This window comes from Leucopleurus acutus (genome assembly GCF_964270905.1).
Source record: "Leucopleurus acutus genome assembly, chromosome: 5".
Taxonomy (NCBI): domain Eukaryota; kingdom Metazoa; phylum Chordata; class Mammalia; order Artiodactyla; family Delphinidae; genus Leucopleurus; species Leucopleurus acutus.
In genome coordinates this window covers 11,524,063-11,552,015 of record NC_139147.1, presented here as the reverse complement: position 1 = coordinate 11,552,015, position 27,953 = coordinate 11,524,063, and the positions used below count along the sequence as shown (strand labels likewise).

Genomic DNA, 27,953 nt, shown 5'->3' with positions numbered 1-27,953 from the left:
ATTTATTACATTAATAAAAAACTAACATTTTCACCCTTCTATGCATTGTCTTTTTCATAACTTAAATGACCTTTTGAGTATCACTATAAACCAACAGCTGCTCACACACTCAACATGTCCAAATAATATTGTTTATCACAAACTAGACAGTAGGACACCCTTTCAGCTGACTCCTCTGTCCTTTCAGTATCATCCCTGCTACTTTCAACTTTTTCTTTTTGGTTTCTGTCAACCACATATTTCAGACACACTTTGATTCTTCCTATCTGAAGATATTGAATCAGCTACCTTCCGTGGTGTCCAGGTTCCTTTTAGTGTCTAAATAAGGGCTGGAAAATCGTATTTCTAAAGTCAAAAACTCTTATTGATTTTTCTAATTTACCCTGGTACCAGCTTCTACTTTTATTACAGTATATGATTTTATCAACCAATAACATTTTCCTTTATATCTTCTAACTTTCTAAAAACTTCATAGGATAGTTTGGCATATACACAATAGGTGCTTATTATGTTGAGTGAGCTCTCTAGAAAAAGGTGAGTCAACTGTTTCTGCAGCAAAGACACCTATGTAAAATGATGTACCTGGACATCATTTGATGACAGTTGCTGACTACGGTCAAGGAGAGGTAGGGTAATGTTGGCCAGCTGCCTGGGGAAACTGACTTGCACCAGAGGCAGTGATGAGGGTCTCTTGGCAAAGGTGTCTGTCCTTTTTTCTGGCACTCTGCTTCTCTTGACCCTCTTTCCTGTATTAAGGCGAGAGTTTACTCTCTTCTGTATATAACTACTGTAAGAGTCCTGTGCCGTTAAGTTTTGAGTTTAAACTCCAAGGGAGGACTTGAACAGGGCTTCAAGGTACCCTTCCAGTAAGGTGCCCCCCTGTTGGGCAGGCAGAGCTCTCAGGCCACCCTGAAGGTGGCTCAGCAGTCTAAGGCTGGCTGGCTGCCTACGGGCCAGGTGGCCATTCCCTGTTTGCTCAGCGATGACAGAAATGTGGTCCTATGTGTAGGGTCATGCACATGTGGCCCAGTATGTCAACCTAGACCTCCCAGTTCCAGAACTGCATATCCACATTAGAAATGACTGGCTAGAGTGGGAAATCATGCAGTCCCATTATACTCTTTACTAGTCTGAGTAGATTGCCTTCCATCCTCCCCAACTGTGAAGCTAAAATCTGGGTGTTACAAAAATTGTCAATTATTATAGGAATGTGTAATGATATTTCAAAGTACAAAGAACACTATCCCTCAGAAATGGGAACTACCTCAAAATTTTATGACACCAACTTAGGATCAGAATAATTAGAGAAGTCTCAATTCAGATCAGTACAGATATACAATGTGGGGAAGAGATATTAACTTATTAGACTTATTAGCTCTTCGAAAACGAATATATAAGAAAGATTAAGTTTTGGTATCTTATTTGGCTGAAAGTAAAAGGAATTCTGAATGCCTGTTTTGATGATGAACAAAAAGGCCCCAAACAGGTAAAACCTGAAAGACCACTGGAAGCAATACATATATGTCTTAGATGTCTTTCAGGCTGAGTCCACGATAAAAGTCACCCTGCAAGCAGCTAGAATTCTTTCAAAGCTGGCTCCATTCTTGGATTAGGATGCTTCATTCCTCTTTGACCCAACAGATCTTGCCATTTTCTCCAAGCCGTACAGTTCCACTGGCCACCAGCTGGAGGGCTGAGGGAAATATTTTATGTTCTGCTAATTTTACTCTTTCAGATAGAGTTTCAACAGTGTCACCCCTCTTCACCGGAACAGCTTCTTGTAAAATAATTTGTCCAGCATCTACATCTTCCTGGAAAAGAAAAATGAGAAAGTTTTGAACATTACTTCTGCCAAGTACAATTTACATTAAATACTAATAAGATTTTGGTAGAAAGAGACATACTCACAGCTACAAAGTGCACGGTGCACCCAGTGACGGTGACCCCGGCATCCAGGACTTGTTCATGGGCATTTGAACCCTTAAACGAAGGGAGCAAGGATGGGTGGATGTTGAGCATTTTCCCTGGAAATTAATTAAAACATAGTGGTCAGAATTAAAAAACCCTATGTATTCTGTCAAAGGAACATACACTTTCCTGTCTAGAATCAGGAGTCAATAGGAGCAAGGTTTTTCTAGGATGGGTGTTTTCTTTGTCAAAGACAGAAATGAGGAAAAGTGAAATACACGTTCTCATCCAAGGAGGCCCTGGGAGCAGCAGGTTTCTGCCTTGCACAGCTGAAGACACACCAAGGGGCTTCTGAACAGGCGCCTGCACTGACTCAAAGCTGGATGGGAGGGGTTCTAATCTGGATCATATAGGGCTCTTGAAGAAAATTCAGCTTGTCCCTGGCACATAATATTAGAAAGACAGGAGGTTCCTGCGTAGTGTCTATGTGCTTGACTTCTAACCATGAAGTGGCATGTTCACATGTGACTAATCCACAGATGCCGGATTAGTCAGTCTGTGTGCCTTATGTCACCAAAAGCATTGCCTGTGGTATATTACACCACAAGTGCTCTAACTATATTCACTTAAGAAAACAAACTCTCCGAAGAGGAAATACATTTATTGACCAAATATGTGCACAAAAAAGAACCACAGGAAGCAGTCAAAACTTCTGCGGGAAACGCATTAACAGCAGACACTATGTTATCTGGCAACAATGCCTTCCTTTCCATCTTCTGGCAATGGTTCACAGTTCCTCAGAAGAGGAACTCTATTTTGGGATACAGAGAGTCACCTTCTCTTGCTTCTAAACAAGTAAAAAAGTCTCTTCCCAATATTTATCCAGAAGATGAAATAATATGTTTGCAGTAATGTGAAACCAACCTAAGCTACATTCGAAACCGTAATTACAGCAGGCCAAAGAAAACTGATAGAGACAGCAGGATAATAAATCATTATTCTTTGGGCTAAAGGCAAAGGAAATTCAGTTATGACGTGTGTCAGAATAAACCGTCACAGTAAATACCATGACTGGGATTGTTTGGCAAGTTCACCACCCTATAGCCCATTTTCAGTCAATTCCTCAATGTAGTATCAAACTATTTTTGCTTACCATTCCATTTTCTGACAAAGGGGCCAGATAAAATTCTCATGAATCCTGCAAGACAGACTATGTCTGTGGAGAACTCTTCAAGGACTTGGTCTACTGTAGTGTCAAATGCTGCACGATTTTTATATAATTTATGATTAATTACCTAGAATAGAAAAAGATAAGTACAATCCATTTCCAAATTACCAAATCCATTTCCAAATTACCAAAAATAATTTAAACCTCAACCTTTATATAGACTCTACTTCAACTCCTTCTGAAGATACACGTGATGTCAAGAATTAAGGAACGGACAGGATGAATATAAAGGCAAGCCCAGCACCAACCTCAAATCCAGGCATCCAAAGAACACTTGGGGGCAGATTATGAGTGTAAGTAATCTTGAAAGATACTTTTCAAAGTAACTTACTCTGGTGGGAATTCCGGCTCTTTCTGCTTTATCTAAGCCAGACACTGCTGCTTTGTTGGAGATCACAACAACGATGTGTGCAGAGCTACTTGGCTCCCTAGTACTGTCTATGAGAGCTTGGAGGTTTGATCCTGAAAAAGGGAGAAAAGCACAGGTGAGTGCACACTTCTTTAAAACGTTTATACCATTTTGAATAGGGAATGGTCAAGATTTTTGAATAAAAATGTCTTAGAAAAGACTGGCAAAATATGTGAGGCTTTAAAATTCCATTCCTCTTAGAATAATGGATTAGTATCTTACAAAAACATAGGCACTCCTGGTTCAAGGATACGTAATTGCTCCTGCAAAATAATATGATTTAGCAGACCAGTAGAAACAGTATAACATGATTTTAAGACTGATTGATGAGGAATAAGCTGCTTAATTAAGCAAAAAAATCAACCCTCTGAAGAAGAATAAACCACTATGACCCTTACAGTAGTTTCTTTGCTTTACCATCAACTTGGATCTAAAGTATATTGAAACCTTAAAATAGACTTGTAAAGCAATTATACTTCTGGGAAAGTTAACCTAAAGAAATAACCAGATATGCACTTACAAACTTATTGTATATTTAAAAGAATGTTCATAGCAATGTTACTTAAAACAGTGGACAGAATTCCCTGGCCGTCCAGTGGTTAGGACTCTGCTCTCACTGCTGAGGGCCTGGGTTCAATCCCTGGTCAGGGAACTAAGATCCCACAAGCTGCATGGCATGGTGCAAATAAAAAAAATAAAAGGAAAAAAGAATCATACTATATCCATCCATATGAGAGAATACAATGCTCTTAGGACTTTACTCTGCTGTCCGCAGAGTCAAACACAAATTTTGTATTGTTACTATTAACAATTTAAAAAAGCCTCAACTGTCCTAAGACTTTTCAACTACAAAGCTATGATTCAAAAGAAGTTGGAATTTCCATTCTGTCTTTTCTAGCTTCTCTCTCTTCAACCATCTTCCCCACACCCTCTACTCTTCCTTTAGAAGCTGCTTCAAATGCCTGAGAAAGTGGAAAGACTGAGGATGTAGAAAAGATAACACTCCTTAATGATACCTAGGCCCCAGTACTGAGAGTGTTCTCACAGTCGGAAGGAGGGTTTTTTTTTTGGGGGGGGGGTGTGGGTGGGAGAAAAGGAAGAGCATTTCTACAGCTCTATAGTAAAGAGGAAGCCACATCTCACCTGTCCCAGATATTAAGACAGCTACTCTTGCCTTTTTTGGTTGAACAGAGACATGATTTTTCAGGGTGCCATTCTCCAATACTGATCTATTTATTTGCATGGTTTCAATCAGATGCTTGACTTTCACACGAGGAGAACCTTTGTTTCAAACACACCCAATAAATAAAAAAAGAACAACTGTGAATTAACAGTAATATGGAAAGAGAAGTGTTCTATAAAAACTTTAGAGTACTGTATTTTATTCTGAAAATAAGATATGCAAGGACTAAAATAATACGTTTGCTTTACTTATTGTCACTCATTCATACAAACTTCCTGATGGTGAACATATATAACTGCCCACTTCAACTAAAAGGTACAGCACTATATCTAAATATAAAGTGGATATGTTACTGCCTGCCAGTGTTCTGTCTCCCCTTTCCCGCAAGTCTTGCATCCACAACAGTGCTATGACCTCTTGGCTTCAAGGGTAGGCGTGTGACCCAAGCAAGGCTATTCAAAGACTTGATATAGGATGTTGAGAAAGAGAGGGCCTCTCTTACTGCAATGTGAGTTGAAGGATGTGGGCTCAAGACATCTTTCCGGTATTTGGAGAGCCTGCCTGAAGGTGAAAGCCACACAATAAAGGGATGAAAGGCAGATACAGACAAAATTAACAAGCCTTGACATCTCTGTTGGAGAAACTGAGTTGGTTTTCTGTCAGTCTGCCAATTTCTGGTACTTCTAACAGTTCTAGGTCATACACAGTACTGGTCAGGGTGTTTGCTCACTACGCCTTGAATTGAGCTGAACCACAAAGCAGAGCCTGAGACAAGGTCTTACATGCGAGGTGATTACTTTGGGAAGTGATCCTAGGGAACCAGAATGAGGATGGGCAAGAGCCAATATAAGAGTGTGTTATTAAACTGGTCACCACTGTGGGCAATTGGGGCTTGATTCCACTGAGACCCTCAAAGGAGCCATGTAGACTGTGCCTCAGAACCGCTCCCTTCTTCTGTCCCTAAAGTGGGCATTTATTCACTAGTTCTCACCCCGCTGGTCAAGGGCTGTCCTGCAGGGTGTAGTTGTGCATATGTGACTGCTACACAGAGGTGTCAGAGCCCTGAGGCAGAAATGAAGAGATGCATGGTATTACTGGCATGGGTGTTTTCATGTTACAGCTGCGTAAAGATAGGTGCCTATCAATGGCTTGAAACAGAGCAACTAAATAAGGAACAGTTACCTTCAGGACATGCAACCACTCTGCCGATCACCCAGGCTTCTTCCTTGTGCTGCTGAATATCCTGCAGAATCTGCTGTGTCAGATCCTTTGATACCACGAGGGCAGCCCCAATCCCACAGTTAAATGTTCTGGCCATCTCTTCTTCAGAGAGGTGTCCTTCCTGCTGTAACCACGAGAAGATCCTGGGGATCCTCCAGGTCTGGGCATCTGAAAACAGGCAAGAGTTGTTCAATTAACCTATTATTGACACAAAGTATAGAAGTATGTACATATACAAGCCTATGGAAATTAAAACCAGCACTGCTATTTTATAGAGGGTAAAACTATAAACGGGCCTTTCAGAAGATTTTTTGGGATCCATTTGTACCTCAGGCATTAAGAACACTTTTCTTGTCACACTTGGCCAGTATTCACGATTGAGTGAAGTTTTGTGCTGCGTTAACTAACTAGATTCTTAGAAATCCCCTAATGAATTAGATGCTCTAATGGCTGAATTCCAGTAAAGGTCAGCATACTACCCTTTTGTGAATGTGAAAAAAAAAAAAAAAATCTAGATTTAGGTGTAAGAACCTATCCTCTAATACAACAAAAATCTCTAATAAAAAATTTTAGGTAATACCTATATAGACACACACATAAAATTCTTTTTTTTTTTTTTTGGCCCTGCTGCATGGCTTGCAGGATCTTAGTTCCCTGACCAGGGACTGAAACCGGCCATTGCAGTGAAACCACTGATCCCTAACCACTGGACCACCAGGGAATTCCCAACCAATAAGTTTCCTGAAACAGCAATCTTCACTCATTGTCTCTGTATCTCTGCCATCACCCCCTGCTCCAATATATGGGGGGTGGTATCTATCCTCACCAAGCTGCTTTTTGACACTGCTAACCAGTGTCATGTTGAAATCCTTGCTCGGAGTTGATACTTTTACATGGTTTACTGCCTGATTTTGACTATTCTTTTTTTAGAAATTCTACCTCTGCCAAACTTTAAGGTGGGTGGAATATTGAGGAACAACCTTTTGGTCCCTCCTATTCTCTTTGTGATTAACTATTACTATCTGCATATAAGTACCCAACTTAACTTCTGCTCACAAAAACACTACAATAAATACTTCAAAGATGTAAAACACTGTATTTCCACTTCCTATTCCAAATCTACTCACCTACTAAACTAGAAACTTGGGACTTCTTTTTTCCTTCTAAGCACAAAATGGTTCTCCAATCTGTTTCCCTTCTCTATGCCTTGGTTCAGGTCTCCTTTATCCCCTGCACAGACTATTTAATAACTACCACTTCCCTTCCCAGCATGTTCCTGATTCCATTTTGATAGAGCTTGAGCTTACTGACCCCCTTGGAGAATCTGCTTAAAGGATTTCATCTAAGTCAATTACATGAGGACTTTATGCCTTATAAACATGGCTAATGAAGCGAGAAAAGGTGGAAAAGGGTCAGTCCTATTTTTTCCACAAGAAGCCCCAATGATTTGAGAATTTTCCAGGTAGGGACTTCCCTGGTGGTCCAGTGGCTAAGACTCTGCACTCCCAATGCTGGGCGCTCGGGTTTGATCCCTTGTCAGGGAACTAGATCCTACATGCCACAACTAAGAGTTCGAATGCCAAAACTAAAGATTCTGCATGCCACAACTAAAAAGGTCCTGCATGCCGCAACTAAGACCTGGCACAGCCAAATAAATAAATATAATATTAAAAAAAAGAATTTTCCACATAATCATATGTGTACTAACTACCCATAAAGTTTCCTTCCACAATGTATTTTTTCTCATAACAGTTTTCTGAGCAAACGTTCTTTTTAGCAGTCTTACCTAAATCCGCCCCAAATTTCTGAGGTAGGACTCTGGGGATGTTTTCTAGCAATCCCCCACCGGTAATATGTGCAAAGGCCTTAACATGTCCTGAACGCAGGACAGGTAACAGTGAATGGCTGTAGATTCTGGTTGGAGTTAGAAGTAAATCACCTGTATATTAGGAAGATGAGACAAAAACTTAGTCTATGAATATAAAACCAAAACATATGCAGTTTGTTCCATTCTAACTTTAAGTAACGAAAGCCTAACCCAACTAAGTGGTTGCTCAGACATTCCCAAGCAGGAGAGTTTAAATGTGAGTATGTTTACCTAAGGCCTGGCCACCACAGCCATCAGGTGCTGGAGAGGAGTACTGAAGGGAAGATTTCGCTACAATTTTCCTCACAAGGCTAAATCCATTGCTGTGAAGACCAGATGAAGCTATTCCAATAACAGCGTCCCCTTCAGTGATTCTTTCCAGGTGAGGGAGTTTCTGATCCCGCTCCATTGCACCAACGGCAAAACCGGCTAGATCATACTCTCCAGGAGGGTACATGTCAGGCATTTCTGCCGTTTCACCTCCTGGCAGAAAGAGAAAACAAGAGCAAAGAAATCACCGGATATTATAAACCTGTCTAGGAAGTAGTGACACCAGCTACTCTTCATATGAACAATTAAACAAAAGCTGTATTCCGCAAACATCTAAGCATGATTTCAGGGGAAATAGTGCTAATTTCCACAAAGGGTGAGTATAGCCAAACATCATTATTTTTACGGGATGAATACTCAGTTGAATATAACACCATTTCTCTAGCAGTTAGTTTCAGAAATGCTTTCACCTATATTTGATCTTTACAATCACTCTATGTTCCAATAATGGTACAGGCTTAGAGAAGTGATTTAATCAGACCTGCCTAACTCTAAATGCCCTGGCCTAAAAAATATGTCATAGTTCATACTACCACGATACTGTGTAAAGACAGGGTCTAGGCAGGCAGATCCGAATTAGGAACTGTTCTCAAAGATGGCTGAAAGGCAAGTTTGGCTTTGGGGACATACCTGTCCACAGAAATGGTAATATAAAATAGGTAGCTTTGTTCCTTGGTCAACCTACAAATTAACTGTGTTCAAAATTCTCATGTATGTATTTAATATTTCTGTAAACCTTGGGTACATTTTATTCTTAGTGTCATTTCTGTGGGAAAATAAGGCTTAAGTTAAGACTCAGAAAGCCAAGACCCGATCTGCCTCTGCTGCAGGGCCATAAGGAGGAAACAGCCCCCTACCCTGTCTGTCCAGGAGGCCACTGAGAGAGATGGGAGTGAAATGGTGGCTAAGGATCAGGGAGAAGATAAGGCCTGGGCGATGGTGGAGTATGAGTCTCAGTCTGGGGACCAAGCCTTGAGGGGAGGGTTCGAGGGCACAAAGGTCTAAGTGGTCCTTAGGTGGTGTCATCTATATTTTACTTGCTTCGTCTTGTGACACATAGTTTGTCTCGTTAGGTATACTGGTAACCGATCATGTTTGTACCTAGGGCTGAAATACATAAGAAGGATGTGTGATTAAAATGGATGATCATACCGAGGAGAGCACATCCGGCTTTTTTACAAGCTTTAGCGATTCCAGCAACAACAGCTTCAGCTGTACGGGGGTCAAGTTTTCCACAGGAAAAGTAATCGAGGAAAAAGAGGGGCTCTGCTCCTTGTGCCAGAATATCATTTACACACATCGCAACCAAATCTTGACCAATGGTTTCATGTTTATGGCACTGCTGGGCAATCTACAGAAGAATATAAACATCCACATAAGAGAATAAGCTCCAACCTATATCTTGTCAATTATCAGTGGAGGCTAACAATATTACTGACTTTTGGCTAGGTGCTCTGAACACCTAAAGACAAAAGAACACTAAATTCCGATAAGCTGCTTGGTCCGAAAGTATTCCCTTTTTTCCCCTAAGATAACCCTTCTATCCGGATATAGTCTCACCAACACTGTGTTATTAGAAACACGTAGCTATTGTAGCCAACTGTATGATTACTTGGTGTGGTTCTCTTTAGTGCATATATGTCAAGAGGGGAAAGATATGTATTTTATTTGTTTATTTATTTATGGCTGCATTGGGTCTTCGTTGCTGCACGTGGGCTGTTGTGGCGAGCAGGGGCTACTCTTCATCGCGCCACGCGGGCTTCTCATTGCAGTGGCTTCTCTTGTTGCGGAGCACGGGCTCTAGGCATGCGGGCTTCAGTAGTTGTGCCACGCAGGCTCAGTAGTTGTGGCTCGCGTGCTCTAGAGTGCAGGCTCAGGAGCTGTGGCTCACAGGCTTAGCTGCTCTGCGGCATGTGGGATCTTCCCGGACCAGGGCTTGAACCCTTGTCCCCTGCATTGGCAGGCGGATTCTTAACCACTGCGCCACCAGGGAAGTCCCGAAAGATATGTATTTGATACACAGTAAATTCTTTCATATCTTTCATAAAAGGCCTTTACTCACATAGGTGTCTGATTACCTTCAGTTTAGTTCCAACGCCGTCTGTTCCACAGGCCAGAAGAGGATCGTTGAAACCGGCTGCTTTCAAATCAAAAAGACCAGCAAAACCTCCAAGATCAACATCACAGCCTGTTGGAGAGAAAATTAATTACTTGCTGCATTTCAACAGCAAAGAGTTGATCAAGAAAGCAGATATTAAAGGGGTATACATATCCTTTTGAGTTTAAGATCATGGGTAAGAAATGCTTTTAGTGTTAGAGATAAGAAAGCCGAACACTATGAGTTTGGCTTAAATAGGGCAAGACTTACAGCAACTTGGCATTAATCTGGAACATTTTCCTCAGTAAACTACAAAGCACAAATCAATATACAATGTTTGTCACGGTTAATGAACTAGCAAAGGACAGGCCCTGACTTACCTGGTCTGGAGGTGGCTTTTGCTAAAGGCTTAATTTTCTTGACCAGCATATTTCCAGCTGCAATATCTACCCCAGAGTCCTTGTAAGTCAGGCCCCTAAAGAGTTTAAAAAAACAAAGACATCACCTAAATGCCAGGGAAGAATTATTTTAACCTTAAAATATTATTTAAAGCAGAAGATATCACTAGTGATTTTCATATCCCCCAATACGCTGGGCCATATCCAGAGATTTTGATTTAGCTGGTCTAGGGCAGGTCCTAGGAATTGAAATGTGTTTAAACAACCTCCTCAGTTGATCATCACTATTTGGAACTTCACTATTTGTAACTACCTCGCTAACTTAACTATTTCTTCCAGAAGTACTTGTCACAGGCAGTTAAATATACCAATATTTGGCCGTAATATTTCTCTGTTCAATTTTGGTATGGGAAGGAAAGGAGTGCCAAAACGGAGTCAAAAAAGTGGAAATTAGGATTATAAGGACTCTACAAAGAAATCCTCAATAATGAAACTGAGCCCTTACTGCAATAATAGAGAACTGTATGTTTCCTTATAACTAAAGACAGTAAGAAATAAGATTTAAAAAACTCCAAAAAAAGCAAAACCAGGTAATGATATTCAGTGCATCATTTCCATCTATAATAGTGCCAACAAGTTGGAACAGTACATTTAGAGATCAAGTTTATAAATGGCAATGTGACTTCATTAGTCTTGCCTTACAAAAATGACAACTCTGGATTAGTGGGGTTCAGGGATACGTGAAGAAATATGTCAAGTTTTATTAGAAGCAAGGTGCCAGGGTACAGACTTGAGAGAGATGTGGCAGTTAACTCCAATAAAGTTAGCAGTCTGGGGTCATGCTTGTATAGGAAACGAAGTTCTACTGGTTAAAAACAACTCTTTTGTCAGGTAGCAATTGGCACTGTAGCCTCTCATCTTCTTCATCTTTGAAGAATCAGATGAGTATTAAGATTTCAAGTCACTTGAAATAGGTCACTTCAATAGAATCTAGTCATTTTAAAATAAAAAATAAAATTTTAGCATGGTATTTTAATGTTCAAAAAAATTCCATTATTTAACCTTAAAAAATTTGCCTATCAGTAATAATGTAACTTGAATTAATGATTAAGTTGCTAAAAATTTCTCATTTTGTCCTAAAACATATTTATTTCTCATAGATGAACTCAATAAGCAATAGTAATTGTGATGAGATCAAAATACCCACATTTGCAGTTAATAGTTCATTGATTTTACAAAAGAAGAGTTAGTTGTATATGACAATAAATGAATCAATAAAGGGTTTACAAAATACATTTCAGTAATAAATATAAATGCAGTGACCAAATGAGATGGCCAAAATTTATAGTACAATCAAATAAAGTTGCAAAGTTAGACAACCAATATTTTCATCCTGAATTCTTTGACAAAATCATGAACTAAGATAAATACAACAGGGATTTCCCTGGTGGAACAGTGGTTAAGAATCTGCCTGCCAATGCAGGGACACAGGTTCGTGCCCTGGACCAGGAAGATCCCACATGCGTGGAGCAGCTAAGGCCGGGTGCCACAGCTACTGAACCTGTGCTCTAGAGCCTGAGAGCCACAACTGCTAAGCCCGTGTGCCACAACTACTGAAGCCTGTGCACCTAGAGCCCGTTCTCTGTAACAAGAAGCCTGTGCACCACAACAAAGAATAGCCCCTACTCGCCACAACTAGAGAAAGCCCACGTGCAGCAATGAAGACTCAATGCAGCCAAAAGTAAATAATAAATAAATTTATTAAAAAAAGATAAATACAACAGTAATATATAAATATATGATAACTCAAGGAAAAAAAATCCCTTCCCCCTTCTTTATTGATGAATTGACAACTGATTGCATATATCTAAAACGTACAATGTGAAAAAATCTTTCAACAGCACTGATCTTATTGAGCTTTTCAAACATGAGCTACCATGAAGTTTTTTCCATTTCATTTGAATATTGCTGTAACTAGTAGTTTCAATTCAAACTAAATGCAAATCAAAATCAGATCAGTCGGGCTTCCCTGGTGGCACAGTGGTTAAGAATCTGCCTGCAGATGCAGGGGACACGGGTTCGAGCCCTGGTCTGGGAAGATACCACATGCCACGGAGCACCTAAGCCCATGAGCCACAACTACTAAGCCTGCACTCTAGAACCCGCGAGCCACAACTGCTGAAGACTGCACACCTACAGCCTGTGCTCCGCAGCAAGAGAAGCCACCGCAATGAGAAGCCCGAGCACCGCAACGAAGAGTAGCCCCCCTCACCACAACTAGAGAAAGCCCACACCAGCAACGAAGACCCAACACAGCAAAAAATAAAATAAAAAAATAATTTATATATATATATATAAAAAAAAATCAGATCAGTCTCATAGAGTTAAGAATACAGAATGACTTAGTACAGGGTTAATGGAGTTTTCTACATCACCATTTATGCCAGTTCTGAAGCTGTGCTATAATCACCTTGGTCGGAAGTTTACCTGGGCTGCTGGAGGAAAGCTATGGCACGATAGCCAATGTCCTTCCTATAAATGGCCCCCTCAAACTTTATAGCAGCTAGTCCTTTCTTGGCTTCTTCAAGGGCTGAGATGAGATTTTCCCGGATGGCCGTTACTGTAAGGACCCTACCCCCGTTAGTCACCACTTTGCCATCTTTTAGGGCAGTGCCTGCTTGGAACACCTCTAGTCCTAAAGCTTGAGCCTCAGGAAACCCTGTAAGAGAGCATATTTGACATATCAATTGCAGTAATAATATTCTACACTGTGGCTTATAATTTCCAGAAGTTTTTTTTTAAAATAAAATCTTTATTTCACTTAAATGAATCTTCACAAGAATCCTATCAGAAAGGAATTAATGTAATATTATAGTAAATACAGCCTTTCTCCTAAGAACAGTCTGTTCTGCTCTAGGGTGATAACTGTATTACTAAAACCTTGTGTTATCATAAATCTCATGTAAGAATGATTATTTCAATAAGGAAGGAAAAAAAAAAGAAGCTAAGCCCTGAAAAGTTTGAAACTAGAAGCATGAAGTTATTTTCTCCCTAAAAGTTAAAAAAAAAAAATTAACAAAACCTAAACATCATGAATAAATCCTGCATTTTTTTTTTTTTTTTTTTGCGGTACGCGGGCCTCTCACTGTTGGGGCCTCTCCCGTTGCGGAGCACAGGCTCTGGACGCGCAGGCTCAGCGGCCATGGCTCATGGGCGCAGCCGCTCCACGGCATGTGGGATCTTCCCGGATGGGGGCACGAAGCCATGTCCCCTGCAACGGCAGGCGGACTCTCAACCACTGCGCCACCAGGGAAGCCCTAAATCCTGCATTTGATCACATTTTTTACTGAAGAGTAAAAGAATATCTTTTTGCTTTATCATAGCCAACTAAATAAAGTTGCTTTCTTTTTTAAAAAAACCAATAAGATCATTGCAATGCAAAACATATTCTTAATCTTTTCCCTAATACAACAATTGTAAAATTTTAAGACAAATATGATTTAAATCAGGTTTAGGGCTCAGCCTAAAAGAAAATCCCTGGCTTCATTTTTTTCTTTTGGCTGCGTTGGGTCTTCGTTGCTGTGTGCGGGCTTTCTCTAGTTGCAGCGAGTGGGCTCAGTAGTTGTGATGCACGGGCTCTACGGCATGCAGGCTTCAGTAGTTGTGGCTTGTGGGCTCTAGAGCACACACTCAGTAGTTGTGGTGCATAGGCTTAGTTGCTCCGTGGCAATTGGGATCTTCAAGGACCAGGGATCGAATCCGTGTCCCCTGCACTGGCAGGCAGATTCTTAACTACTGTGTCACCAGGGAAGTCCCCTGCTTCATTTTCTTTTGAATTAGTTTTAAGATCTCACATATATATTTTACATTTAAAATATTATTAGACTGTGTTTTCTAAATTCTGAAATGACCAACACGGACAGTTTATAAAAAGACAACCTCTTAATTAAAAAGAAATTTTTTTCCTTATTAATTAATTTATTTTTGGCTGAGTTGGGTCTTTGCTGCTGTGTGCGGGCTTCCTCTAGTTGTGGTGAGCGGGGGCTAGTCTTTATTGTGGTGCACGGGTTTCTCATTGAGGTGGTTTCTCTTGTTGTGGAGCACGGGCTCTAAGCTCATGGGCTCTAGAGCACAGGCTCAACAGTTGTGGTGCACAGGCTTAGTTGCTCCGTGGCATGTGGGATCTTCCCGGACCAGGGCTCGAACAGATGTCCCCTGCATTGGCAGGCGGATTCTTATCCACTGTGCCAGCAGGGAAGTCCCCCCAAAAAAACTTTCATATCCCTAGTTTGTCCTTTTCCATTTCTCTTTTAGCACCATATTTGGTAATCTGTTAATACACATCTTCCTTAGGTGTTTTTTATTTTTTGCTGTATCAAATTTTCTTTAAAACATTTTTTTATTGTAGTTGTTTATAATATCGTGTCTTCTCTACGTGTTTTTATTTTTTCAAAATATTTATATATTATTTATTTATTTTGGCTGCTCTGGGTCTTAGTTGTGGCATGCAGGCTCTTAGTTGTGGCACGCGTGAGGGATCTAGTTCCCTGACCAGGGATCGAACCTGGGCCCCCTGTATTAGGAGCACAGTCTTACCCACTGGACCACCAGGGAGGTCCCTCCAGGTGTTTTTATAACATAGGAGCGTTCAGTCACAGGTACTCAAGTATGTGGTGGTATCAGTAACACCCAATATTGGGGTGTCAGAAATAACTATGACACTTGTTACCCCAATCTTAGGGAAATTTCACCAATACAAAAGATCTTGATTCTATCCCTTCCCTTTCTTCATTTTAAAAGGCAATCAGCTCCTAACTGCACAGCTGCCATGTGTGGGACGCACAGGGCAATGGACTTACTGTCTGGGTAAGACAGAAATAGGGTGTTTGACTCAAACACAGTATTGGGGTATTAAGGGAGGCCAAATGACAGCCTGCTAGGGATTTTAAAGGCCTGGTGTTGGCCTTATCGTGCTGGAACTTATTTAGCATTTTAAAACACTGCTTTATCTAACATCATTTAACTAGATGCCTCACCTCCTATAAGGAGAAACAGAAGAGAAGGCTATACTTCTGAAACTTTTAATTCTGCCATCAAAGTGACCATGGGGTGCACTGCAAACTGGGGGGTTAATTTGTGATCATTCAGAGATCAAGCCCTGAAATTTTCTCCTTGATGTCATTTATATTAAAGTTCCTCCAACTCTCATACATTCCTATTATCTTCTTGGCTCTTGGAGGATGGACGAGAAAAGCAGCACTGGGTGATTCTCTGGAAACTTAGCTAGGCCCACTTAAGTCTTCGCTGTGCAGGAAGAGAAACGGACGGCAGTTCTTTAAATACAGTAATTTTGGATATCTGGACACCTGTATCCAACAAGCAACATGCTTATGTTAGAAACCCCTAAAAGGTTACTGATGTCTCTAAACCCTTAAAAGGAACACAACATTGAATGGGACAAAGGCCTACTGTGGTACTGGTCACCTGTCACATTGCAATCCAACCTTTTGTTCTCTGATATTCACCTGTTATCTCTACACCCTTGGTGTAGTCTCCTGGATAACCTTTACTTGCCATGACCACAGTTACGGCAGTGCGGTTGTCAAGCCAAACAGGCAGAGATGTGCAGAGCAGGCCATCTAAGGTAGACTGAATCACTTCATAAAGGTCACTTTTAAGAAGTGGGAGGATCACCTGGAAAAACATAATCAACATGGCAACTAAGAGAAACTTCAGTTGTCCTTAGACATTTTATTCACTGGGATACCAGAACTTGCATATGTTTCTCAAAGGTAATTATTTCAAGGCTGATAAATCCTAAGATTAAAACAGCACACATATTCTACAAAGTAACACTTTATATTATTATCTTTATTACTTACTTGGCACTCTGGATCACCAAAACGGCAATTAAACTCCAGAACTTTTGGGCCATCCTTGGTCAGCATTATACCAGCATACAGGATACCTTCGTTAAAAAATGGAAAAAAAAAAGAGTCTATAATGAAGACACTGTATTGTGACTATGAAAATCAGAATATAAACTTATAGTACTGAAAGTTTTGGAATGGCCGTAACAAATGTTATAACAGTGGTCAATTAAAAAAAGAAAATGGTGGGCTTCCCTGGTGGCACTGTGGTTAAGAATCCACCTGCCAATGCAGGGGACATGGGTTCAAGCCCTGCTGGGAAGATCCCACAGGCCGCAGAGCAACTAAGCCCATGTACCACATCTACCGAGCCAGCGCTCTAGAGCCCGTGAGCCACAACTACTGAGCCTGTGTGCCACAACTACTGAAGCCCAGGCACCTAGAGCCCAAGCTCCGCAACAAGAGAAGCCACCGCAATGAGAAGCCCGCACACTGCAACGAAGAGTAGTCCGTGCTTGCAGCAACTAGAGAAAGCCGTGTGCAGCAACAAAGACCCAATGTGGCCAAAAATAAATAATAATAAATAAATTTATAAAAAAAGAAAATGTTGCAAACTTACTTTATAAATAATGTCCACAATGACATCAATATGCTTACCTGTGTATAGCACACCCTCCTGCTGCATGCCATCCACTGTCTTCTGAAGAATAGTATTTTTAATTTTTAGCAACAAATCCTTAGAAACCTAGGGAACATAGAGACTTATTTAAATGTAACTGGTATTTAACTGAAAAAGTCCTCGCCCACACTGAGGCTCCTTTGTATACTTATAGTATATTCTATGCATACCTCATTAGCCTATAAATTGAGAATCTAGAGTTTATAAATTAATTGTAGAAATTATTGCACATGCATGCTGCAACTAAGAGTCCACATGCTGCAACTGAGACCCAGTGCAGCCAAAATAAATAAGTAAACAATTTTTTTTAAGTAAAAAATATACGTAAATAAAATCACTTTTACCAAATGGTAGTTTTAATACACAAAGTCTAAAGTAAACCCTGTTTGGTTTTTAATCTTCTACTTAAGAAAAATATCTAAAAGGCACTATATTATTAGCACAAACAATTATAACTATCAGCAGTGAAAGGAAATGGGTGAGTTTCTGAAGTGCTAATTTATTTATAATATGCTCAATGCATATTTTTCATAAACATTGTCAAGGAATTGTTTGGAAACATGCTCTATCTGTTATGAAGTAGAAAGACTAGAAGAACAAATGGTAGTCTGACCTGGTTCTCAATTCACCATACCCACTTTTACTGAGCACTTGTGTATAGGGCCCTGGATATCCAATGATGAATAAGGAGGGGCTAGAAGGATCTGTTCAATCGATACTTAAGTTAGTTCCTCAAAGGCTTTTAGAAAAGGTTAGTTTTAGAGTGAAACCAGAAGAGACACTTTTCATTTAATAGGAAAACCAATTTGCTCATTAGTAATATCATTTACAGAAAAAAAAAACAGAAAGTGCCTAAGAGCTCTTTGAGAAGACCAAAAAATGACTACTGAACTTCAGCTGAGCCTCTGTGAAGTACCTGAGGTGCTGGACAATAGGCTCCCATTCCCCCTGTGTTGGGGCCCTGATCTCCCTCCAGCAATCGCTTATGGTCCTGTGCTGGGGGCATGGGGGCCACCGTCTTTCCATCAGTGAAGCACAGACACTGTAGAGAAAACAAACGGTCCACTTAACCTTAAATGCCAAAAAGTAAAAAAATAATTTAATAAGGAGAACTATATGTACCTTAACTCTAATTAGAGGAAAAGTTTTCTTTTTTAAAGTAAAATGATTTAAAACATAAATAACCCTAAGTTTCCTAGATCGAGAATCAAAAGATCCTGTATACTCTGTTCTGAAGGATCTGTAATTTTTGAGCTAGGTTGGGGGGGTGCGGAAATCAAGCTACTCTCAAAGTAAAAAATTTCAACCTTTCCCCTGTTTAAATAATGGGCGATATAAATCCAATTTGCCTATTGCTACACTGGGGATGATGTAAGTCCAATTTGCCTACTGCTACACTGGGGATGATTAAAAGAAGATAAATTCTTCGGACTTCCCTGGCGGTGCAGTGGTTAAGAATCTGCCTGCCAATGCAGGGGACATGGGTTCGAACCCTGTTCTAGGAAGATCCCACATGCTGCGGAGAAAACTAAGCCCATGTGCCACAACTACTGAGCCTGTGCTCTAGAGCCTGCGAGCCACAACTAAGCCTGAGAACCACAATCACTGAGGCCATGTGCCACAACTACCGAAGCCTGCACACCTAGAGCCCGTGCTCTGCAACAAGAGAAGCCACCGCAATGAGAAGCCCGCACACTGCAACAAAGAGTAGCCCCGCAGCTCTCAGCAACTAGAAAAAGCCTGCGCAGCAACAGACCCAATGCAGCCAAAAATAAATAAGTTTATATATATATATATATATATTTTTAAATAAATTTATTTATTTATTTTTGGCTGTGTTGGGTCGTCGTTTCTGTGCGAGGGCTTTCTCTAGTTGCGGCGAGCGGGGGCCACTCTTCATCGCGGTGCGTGGGCCTTTCACTGTCTCGGCCTCTCTTGTTGCGGAGCACAGGCTCCAGACGCGCAGGCTCAGTAGTTGTGGCTCATGGGCCCAGTTGCTCCGTGGCATGTGGGATCTTCCCAGACCAGGGCTCGAACCCGTGTTCCCTGAATTGGCAGGCAGGTTCTCAACCACTGCACCACCAGGGAAGCCCCAAGTTTATATATTTTAAAAAAAGAAGATAAATTCTTTTTTCATTTGTATCTGAAATACTAAACGTATACAAATTCCTGTGTAACTGTTCAGTTTATGCTCTTGGATGAAGCGACCAGAGTAAACCAAGCCTTTTTTGGGATCATAGGTCAGATAACACAGCTTATACTCTGTAAAAGTCCAAAAGATGAATATACATACAGACACCTCTTCTCCTTCAAGAAGTTCTTCAATGACAGTTGTTTCTCCAGCTTCTCCAAAAGCTTTATCCTTATTGTTGATAAAAACAAAACAGAGAAATAAATTATAAGCTTTTATTATTTACTTAATTGGCTGTTGTCATTTTGCACCATTTGTATTATGAACCAACGCACTAGTATTATAATTTCTCTTTCTCTCTCTGAAAGCTGCAAAGGAACATGTATGAATGTTTCCTATTTTTATTTTATTTATTTATTTGTGGCTGCATTGGGTCTTCATTGGTGCACACAGGCTTTTCTCTGGTTGCCCCGAGTGGGGGCTACTCTTCATCGTGGTGCACGGGCTTCAGTAGTTGTGGCTCGCGGGCTCTAGAGCGCAGGCTCGGTAGTTGTGGTGCACGGGCTTAGTTGCTCTGTGGCATGTGAGATCTTCCCAGACCAGGGCTCGAACCCGTGTCCCCTGCACTGGCAGTCGGATTCTTAACCACTGTGCACAAGGGAAGCCCGAATGTTTCCTATTTTCAGAGTTGCAATGATGTAGAGTTAGCACTGGTACAGATGAGATGAACACATCATTGAAACTCTTCTGGGGATCCAGCTTTCCAGTTTCAAATAAGGTTAACAGAAAAACCGATGTTTTCATCATTACCATTTAACTCTATTTCTGACTTATAATTATGTTTGCTTACAATAATTATACTAATGTCTGTGAAAACAGATTTCCACAAGGGGGAGAAACCGACAACAACCAAGAAGGATCATAAAAAGCAAAGTATATTAATTCATTGCTTAACTTTTCTTAGACCTGAGACACAAAGGATAAATACTTTTTTTGTCCTCATGGATTGTTGAGTGTTTATTTATATGTTCTGTAGTCTGAGGACTTTCTACCTTTCAGAGCAGACAACAAAGGATGCTAAACAGAACTTACTTGCAAAGAACAGAATCATAGTTTAGCCATCAGTGTAGATGTGTAATAGCCCTTTTATAGAGATGGATTATAATACATAGTACTATGAAAAATAACTGTTTGCTATACGTTTTCCTTGCCTTGAGGAATATTTGTAAGCTTAACAGTATTTATTTATCCAGTGTGACTAGAAAATTATAAACTTTTTAAGAGGCATCAACTTACCTGCATAATCTCCCGTACAGCTTTGCAGGCCTCTTCTTTGCTCTTTGCGACAACTACCCCTTTCCCAGCTGCAAGACCACTGGCCTTCACAACCAAAGCAGGGAAGTCTGCACTGTGAAGACAGAGTAAATTTCAATATCCAATAAATCTTTAAGATTCAAAAGTTTAAAATGCTTTGGCATTGTGTAATAATATACTATAGCAACAACTGAAAAGCAGAAAAAAAAAAAAAACTGCTAACACCATTTTGATGTACTTCCTGCCAGGATTTTTTTTTCCTATGTATTTCTTTATAGTTGTGGTCATATGGTATATACAGTTTTGCTTTTCTCACTTATCATGAGATCATATAAGCAAAATCTTTGGGGGAAAACAGCACTTGCGTAGCATGAATATGGAATGATCTTTTAAGATACAATATAAAGTAAAATCATGCTCTCCTTCAAGTAAAAGATGTAGCTGTATAAGACCAATATAAGCATGGATACACAGATCATTTCTCCAAGTACACATAAGAAACTCTTGTTGGTAGTTTCTTCTGTTGAGTAGAACTGGAGATCTAGAAGGAGACTTACCCAAAGTAAGTAACAAAATTGTTACTTGGAAGGTATCTGGCTACTAGGAAATAATAAAATTCAATGTAGGATGAAGAAAAAACAAAGAATGAAACTGACCCAACTAAAAAGAAAACATACCAGGTAAAAAGGAAAAGTGTCAACAAAAATAGGGGGCAAAGGCATGTATCTACCAACATTCATTTATTGCTCAATGTTCTCCATATAATAGAGAACAGGATGTTTAATTTTAAGATTTAGGGTTGAACAGTGGTGACAGAAGGCCAAGTGATGATTCCTCACTCTAGTTAATTATTGATGAAAAAAATCACTATCCTTTATGTGGTAAGATGCCACTGTGTCAATTTGGCTAAGAGGGAATGCCTATACAACCAAATGTATCCTTTTCCCCTAGAAACTATTCAGCAACAAACATTAAAAAATTTATCTTAAAAAAAAAAAATTTATCTTTCTGCAAGGCCGCAAGAGTAAATGCCATTTTATTTTGATGTTGGAAAAAGGCAGTCTACATCCTATGAGTTTTCCCCTAGAATTATCTTACTATAAACTCGTAACATAAAAGTGACCCGTATATTCAAATATCATATAACAAGTGCCCTTCATAGGCTATCTTCTATTTACCTCATAATGAAGCAGCAGGCTTCTTCAGCTTTGGTGAAAGCTCTCCACTGTGCAGTTGGGATTCCATGTCGGTCCATAAACTCTTTGGCAAATCTCTTGCTGGACTCTAACTGAGCTGCTTCTGCTGTAGGGCCAAAGCACCGCACTCCTGCAGATGTCAGGCTCCCAACAATTCCTAGGGATGGAAACAAGCAGCCGTAGCCCAGCTCTCTGCAGGGCCTTTTCATTCTGAAGAATTAGGATCAGGCTAAATATACATTGAGATGAAGCAAATGGCAGAGAATAACTACGTTTTTCATGTCTTATATAGGATATAAACAAAATGCTACTGACACATGATTCAAATCCAACAAAAATCATGTGTGATATTCAAATATATGGATTATTAAATAGACACCAGAATAGAGCAGAATAAAAACAAAATATTTCCTACAGCTGCAAATTTGATCTCTCATTCAAATTTAGTCTTATTATTCATACTACTGATGCTTGGTGGGGGGAAATCCTGGAATCCATAAATTTCAAGAGGGTGAAAGCTTTTTCAGTGTATTATATTAGAAATCCTCATCTGTAAAATGTATTAGATGAGATGATCTCCAAGCTCCTGTTAGCACGGTGTATACCATAATAATAAACAGCAATGAACTTTACCAGCAGCCAGAGGTGCCTCTGGTCCAACAACTACAAATTCAATTTTCTCATCTTTGCAGAACTGTGCAAGGGCAGTGTGATCACTGATTGAGATGTCTGTGAAAAGAAAAAAGAAACAAACCCACCTTGTTTATAAAAACATTCTTTAAGTTAACTGTCTATCTGAAATGTAAGTACTATACTTTGGTATGCCTATTAATTGTTGGTTTTCTTTTACTGGTACAGATGGGTTTCACCATGAGAAATTCAGAGCACAGTAAATCAGGCTAACCAACAAAGCTCAGTTCTCTGCTTTGTTATCACTACAGTGATAGCAGAGAACTGAGTAAGTTTTCCAAGAGCTATACTTTCTTGACTATGGTGTTCATGTTGCCAGTGTTGATTGTAAACAAAAAAGTGTACCAGAGAATATACTCAGAAACTGGTCTTTTAAATGTCATTCATTCAAGATTTACTGAGAACTGCTATATGCTAGATACTGTCCTAGTCACCAGGTTAAGATGTAAACACAAACAGGGTCCCTATATTTAAGATGCTTGTATTTCACTGTGGGAATGTTGAGTTATAAATATCCAAGCAAAATAATACAAAGTGTGAACAATTAGGCAAATCTGATGTGAGGTAAACTGGGAGGCTATTTCTGATTAAGCCAGAAAGGGTCTCTTTGCAAAGACGTTTAAGCTAAGAACTGAAAGATGACTTTTAAGACCTAGCTCACTTCTCCAATGTACAAGCCAGGTAAATTTTCTTTCTTGATGGGAGTTCTAACTAGTAGTAGGATCAACCATATATTAATCATGTAGGTTCTATAGGCGCTCTTCTGCTTCACTGTTATTTGGGCCACCATTCTTAAGCTGGCTGAAGTCTCTGTACATATGTGGTATTTGTGATGTGTAGGGGATAAGTGCAGAAAAGGCAGAGTTCTCAATCTACAGGAACTGCCTGAGTGGGATAAGGATGGAGTACCATGCACTCTGGGTTAGTAGCTGCAAACACAACTGGGCTGAACAGAGCCAACTACCTCAGCACAGCAAAGGGTGGCAAGAGGAAGATGACACACCTAACCTGTCACTACAAGTGATAGCAGCCTCATGACAATATTGGGAGATTTTCATGGGCTGGTCTGTATAACATCAATTGCATCTAGATAAAATGTGCCATTTCTTTAAAAAAAAAAAAAATACAATACCTCACTCCCAGAGTTAAGATCCCAGGGAAGCAGATATTTTCTTATCTTTTTCTTATTATTTTTGCTCCTATGTACACAATTATCTTCTCCCAGTTGGTACCTTGCTGGGTCTATGTTCTCTCCATAAATATTATGTGCCACGTAGGGTACTAGGCACATTGCACACAGTGCAAAATAAGACAGGAGACACGGGACTTCCCTGGTGGTGCAGTGGTTAAGAATCTCCCTGCCAATGCAGGGGACACTGGTTCGAGCCCTGGTCCTAGAAGATCCCACATGCCGCAGAGCAACTAAGCCCATGCACCACAACTGCCGAGCCTGTGCTCTAGAGCCCGTGAGCCACAACTACTGAAGCCTGCGCACCTAGAGCCTGCGCTCTGCAACAAGGAAGTCACCGCAATGAGAAGGCCATTCACCGCAACGAAGTGTAGACCCCGCTCGCCACAACTAAAGAAAGTCCACGCGCAGCAACGAAGACCCATTGCAGCCAAAAATAAATAAATAAATTTATTAAAAAAAAGACATGCGACTTCCTTGCCCTCATGCAGTTTACATTCTAGAGCTTATGTTCTGGGAGGGAAATGAAGATAGGAGACAGATACAGTCTCCTCTCAAAAGTAAAAGAAGATACAGATAATAGTTCATGATTGAAAACAAATGAATTGGGGGGTGAACATGCTTTACTTAGAAACTTTAGGAAAGTCCTCTTTGAGATGGTAACATAAGTTGAGACCTGAATGATGAAGAGCCAGTCATGCTAGGAGTGAGAACAAAGTCCAAGGCAGCTCTGTTTGGGATACTGGCAGGACTGCATGGATAGGGCACAGTGAAAAGAAAACAAGGGCTATAAAAGATCAGGCTGGAAAGGCCAGCAGAGGCCAGATCACAGAGGGTTTCGTAAGGACAGTAGTTTGAGTTTTATGCTGACTACTATGAGAAGTCACTGAAGAATTTAATGCAGCATAAGAACCGATCATCTTTTCCTATTTACCAGTGGAAGAGATGAAGGCTGAGATCTATTATGGAGTAAGAATTGCCAGAACTTACATTTAATAGCACTGCCCAATTTTGCATTCCCCAAAATACACACCAAAACACCTTTAACCTATATTAGGCATTTTGTAACTTTTTCAGTGGACGTGTTTTGTAAGGTTTAAAATAATCTAAGGTAAGAAAATGATACACTCTGAACAACAGGATACCTTAAATTACAACATATGGCAAGTATTCAAATTACCACATAAATTTCTGGGTTAAAAAAAGCATTCAAATCTGAACAGCAATTGACCTTTATAAAGAAGAGATGTGAGTGACAGTTTTATCATTTATAATCGTTCACTTTTACTTCAAAAAAATGATTACCAGTGTTCGAAATCTTTTCAGAGCAGGCAGTGCCTGCATTTCCTGGGGTAACTAACACTTGTTTGACATGATTAGACTGTGCAAGTTTCCAGGCCAGAGCATGTTCCCTTCCTCCATTGCCAATTACAAGTACTCGGGCTGCCATTGCTCAGTCTGCAAAGCAGGAATTCAGCAGGAAAATGAAAGCTGCAGAAAGAAAACCACAGTTGATAGTTTAGAATACATATACTTTAGAAACCATGATTTCTAAATATGATTTAAGTAGTTATTTGTAATCATACAAATAACATTTTATCCCAGCAATTCATTTGTGAAAAACTAGGATTCATAATTTGAGAAATATGACTGTGTACTCTTAAGGATTAGAGCAGTACTTTAAAGCTCCTTATTGCATTAAAACAAAATCTATGAACAATCACCCTTCTTTGGGCTTCACTTTTATTTATTTATTTTGGCCGTGCTGGGTCTTAGCTATGGCATGTGGGATCTTTGTTGCGGCATGCGGAATCTTTTAGTTGCAGCATGCAGAGTGCTGCCTGCGGCATGCAATGCGGGATACAGCTACCCGGACCAGGGATTGAACCCTGGCCCCTGCATTGGGAGGGCAGACTCCCACCCACTGGGCCACCAGGAAGTCCCTGGGCTTCACTTTTAGAAGATTTAAAAGTCATCAAATCTCAGTTAAAAATGAAAATGTTTTAACTTTAGACACCAAATTGAAAATAACTGTTTTTAAACCTTTAGTCTTATAAATAATAGACTTTAAAGTTACAATAAATTCAAAGAAATGTTTAAGACTAGAGCCCATAAAGGGTCAAATAGTAAATATTTTCTGAGGGCCATATAGTCTGTGTTGCAATTACTGAACTCTGCCACTGTAGTATGAAAGCTGCCTTGGACAAGAGACAAATGTGGCCTGGCTGTGTCCAGTAAAAACTTACATAAATAGGCAGTTGGCTGTAGGTCACAGTTTGCCTACTTCTTCTCTAAGTAACAGGAAGCTATCAGAGGTTTATAAAGCATAACTGTGGCTGTGTTTCCATAAAACTGTATTTATGGACACTGCAATTTGAATTTTGTATAACTGTCATGTGTCACAGAAACATCACTTTTCCTTTTCTTCCCACAAACATTTAACAATGTAAAAACTATTCTTATTTGGTGGGCAACAACAGGTAGTAGGAAGGATTGGCACACGAGCAGTAGTTTGCTGACCCCTATTTAAGAAGTTAGTGCAATATGCCAGAAAATTGGTACAGAAGGCAAAAATCAAATTTGAACACGTCTTGCTTAGTTCTGGCATTTGATCCTGGGCAGGATAGGCAACTATCTCTCAAGCTAACAGTGTGACCCTGGTTAAGCTCTTACTACCTGCAATTCAATTTCTTCACATCATAAAAGGTGGAATTAAGAGAATTTGTCTTATGAGGCCTAGTAAGAATTGAAATGACATTTATAAACAATTAGTACAATTTCTTACACTCAGCAGTAGTAAATGCTAACCTGCTATATTTTATTTATTACTTTTGCCAAATTGATGCTTTAGGGAGAGAAAGAAATTCTAACAAGAAAAAAAAAGCCAAAGGAATGAATAACTTGTCACATTCATTTACTAATTTTCAGAAGACATGTAATTATGTAGAAGGCGAACTGATAACAGGAAAAACTGAAATCAGTTACTTCTCGTGAGATGCTAGCATTACACGTTTAAAGAAAAATATAATTTGCTAATATAAAGAAGATTTTTTGAGCACTAACTTCGTGCCAGATGCTATTCTAAATGCTTTTCACGAATTACTTCACTTAATCTTAAGAATTCTGTGAGGCAGATAGGATTACCATGCCCGCTTTGCAGATAAATAAGTAAGGCTCAGTTAGGTTATGTAACTTGCTGCAGGTCACATAGATAAGTGGGGATGTAGCCTGGATTCCAACGGAACCAATTTTGCTTCAGGTACTCTTTAACAGTTGAAAATATGAGGAAGAAAAAAATTACTAAATTATCATCTCGGAGAAAAACACTATTTTAGCTTACTGGAAAAGACTTGCCGCGTGTATCGACATATCTAAAATGAACGTATCTTTAAATTTAGAGAAAACATTTATGTTTAGTTTGAATAAGAGGGTCAGTGAAGGGAAATTATCCTGATTACTGCCGCGGATCTCTGAAATAGGATTAGGACTCAGCATGAGGGAATCTACACCCAGGAGTGGCTAGGAGGCCGCCAGCCAGAGTTGCCTAGGTTTGAGTTAAGGAGTTAAGACTTCCTAGCTGGGATACCTTGAGGGACTTAACCTTCTTGGGCCTCAATCATCTAAATGGGTAACACGAGGAGAATTAGAGAGCCAGGAAAAGCCATTTCAAAGGACTTGGTGAATTGGGACTTCCCTGGCGGTCCAGTGGTTAAGACTCTGCGCTTCCACTGCAGGGGGCCTGGATTCCATCCCTAGTCAGGGAACTTAGATATCGCATGCTGTGCAGCATTGCCAAAAAAAAGAAAACAAAACAAAGGACTTGGTGAATAAAATAAGGTAGAAACCAACTACAAAATGGGACTAAGTAATCTGCTAGAGACAAACGATGCAAAATGAGAAAATATGCAATTTAGGTGCATGACCTAAAAAATCTAAAAAAGCAGAGAGATGCAAAAAGGCCCTGACACCTTACAAAGCAGAGAAAGTGATAGATACAATGTAAACCTCAGTTAAAACTGAAAAGCACATGGCCAACCCTCACCCACTGCGATTAAAAATAAGAGGACAATCCCTACCGCCAAACCAGTTCCTACAGTTTCATCCAATTCCTGATAGTAATCCCCAAACCAAACCATAAATGTAGTTTCCTGAAAAGCGGAGGAAACTTACCCACGTACCCAAGGCTGTCTGGGCGCTCGCACTTAGACCCCCGCTGCGCGCTCTGAGCCCACTCTCCCGCCG

At 40.0% G+C, this 27,953-nt stretch overlaps 1 protein-coding gene across 2 annotated transcripts; it reads right to left on the bottom strand.

The window, feature by feature from the left end:
• On the bottom strand, nucleotides 1-27,949 carry GART (phosphoribosylglycinamide formyltransferase, phosphoribosylglycinamide synthetase, phosphoribosylaminoimidazole synthetase). Of its 2 annotated transcripts, XM_082839762.1 has the most exons (22): nucleotides 27,882-27,949; nucleotides 25,017-25,202; nucleotides 22,466-22,561; nucleotides 21,815-21,989; nucleotides 20,619-20,730; nucleotides 19,485-19,553; nucleotides 18,108-18,233; nucleotides 17,170-17,257; nucleotides 16,525-16,610; nucleotides 16,168-16,336; nucleotides 13,130-13,361; nucleotides 10,625-10,719; nucleotides 10,225-10,334; nucleotides 9,299-9,497; nucleotides 8,048-8,299; nucleotides 7,736-7,888; nucleotides 5,911-6,117; nucleotides 4,689-4,826; nucleotides 3,468-3,598; nucleotides 3,062-3,203; nucleotides 1,909-2,024; nucleotides 1-1,811 (listed from the first exon to the last, which is right to left on the bottom strand). In XM_082839762.1, the coding sequence occupies exons 2-22, from the start codon at nucleotides 25,159-25,161 to the stop codon at nucleotides 1,620-1,622; spliced, it is 3,033 nt and encodes a 1,010-aa protein (XP_082695888.1). In that variant the 5' UTR covers nucleotides 25,162-25,202; nucleotides 27,882-27,949; the 3' UTR covers nucleotides 1-1,619. The 2 variants fall into 2 exon arrangements, with proteins under 2 accessions (XP_082695888.1, XP_082695889.1); XM_082839763.1 differs by lacking the exon at nucleotides 18,108-18,233.
• Between the last annotated feature and the right edge of the window lie 4 nt (nucleotides 27,950-27,953).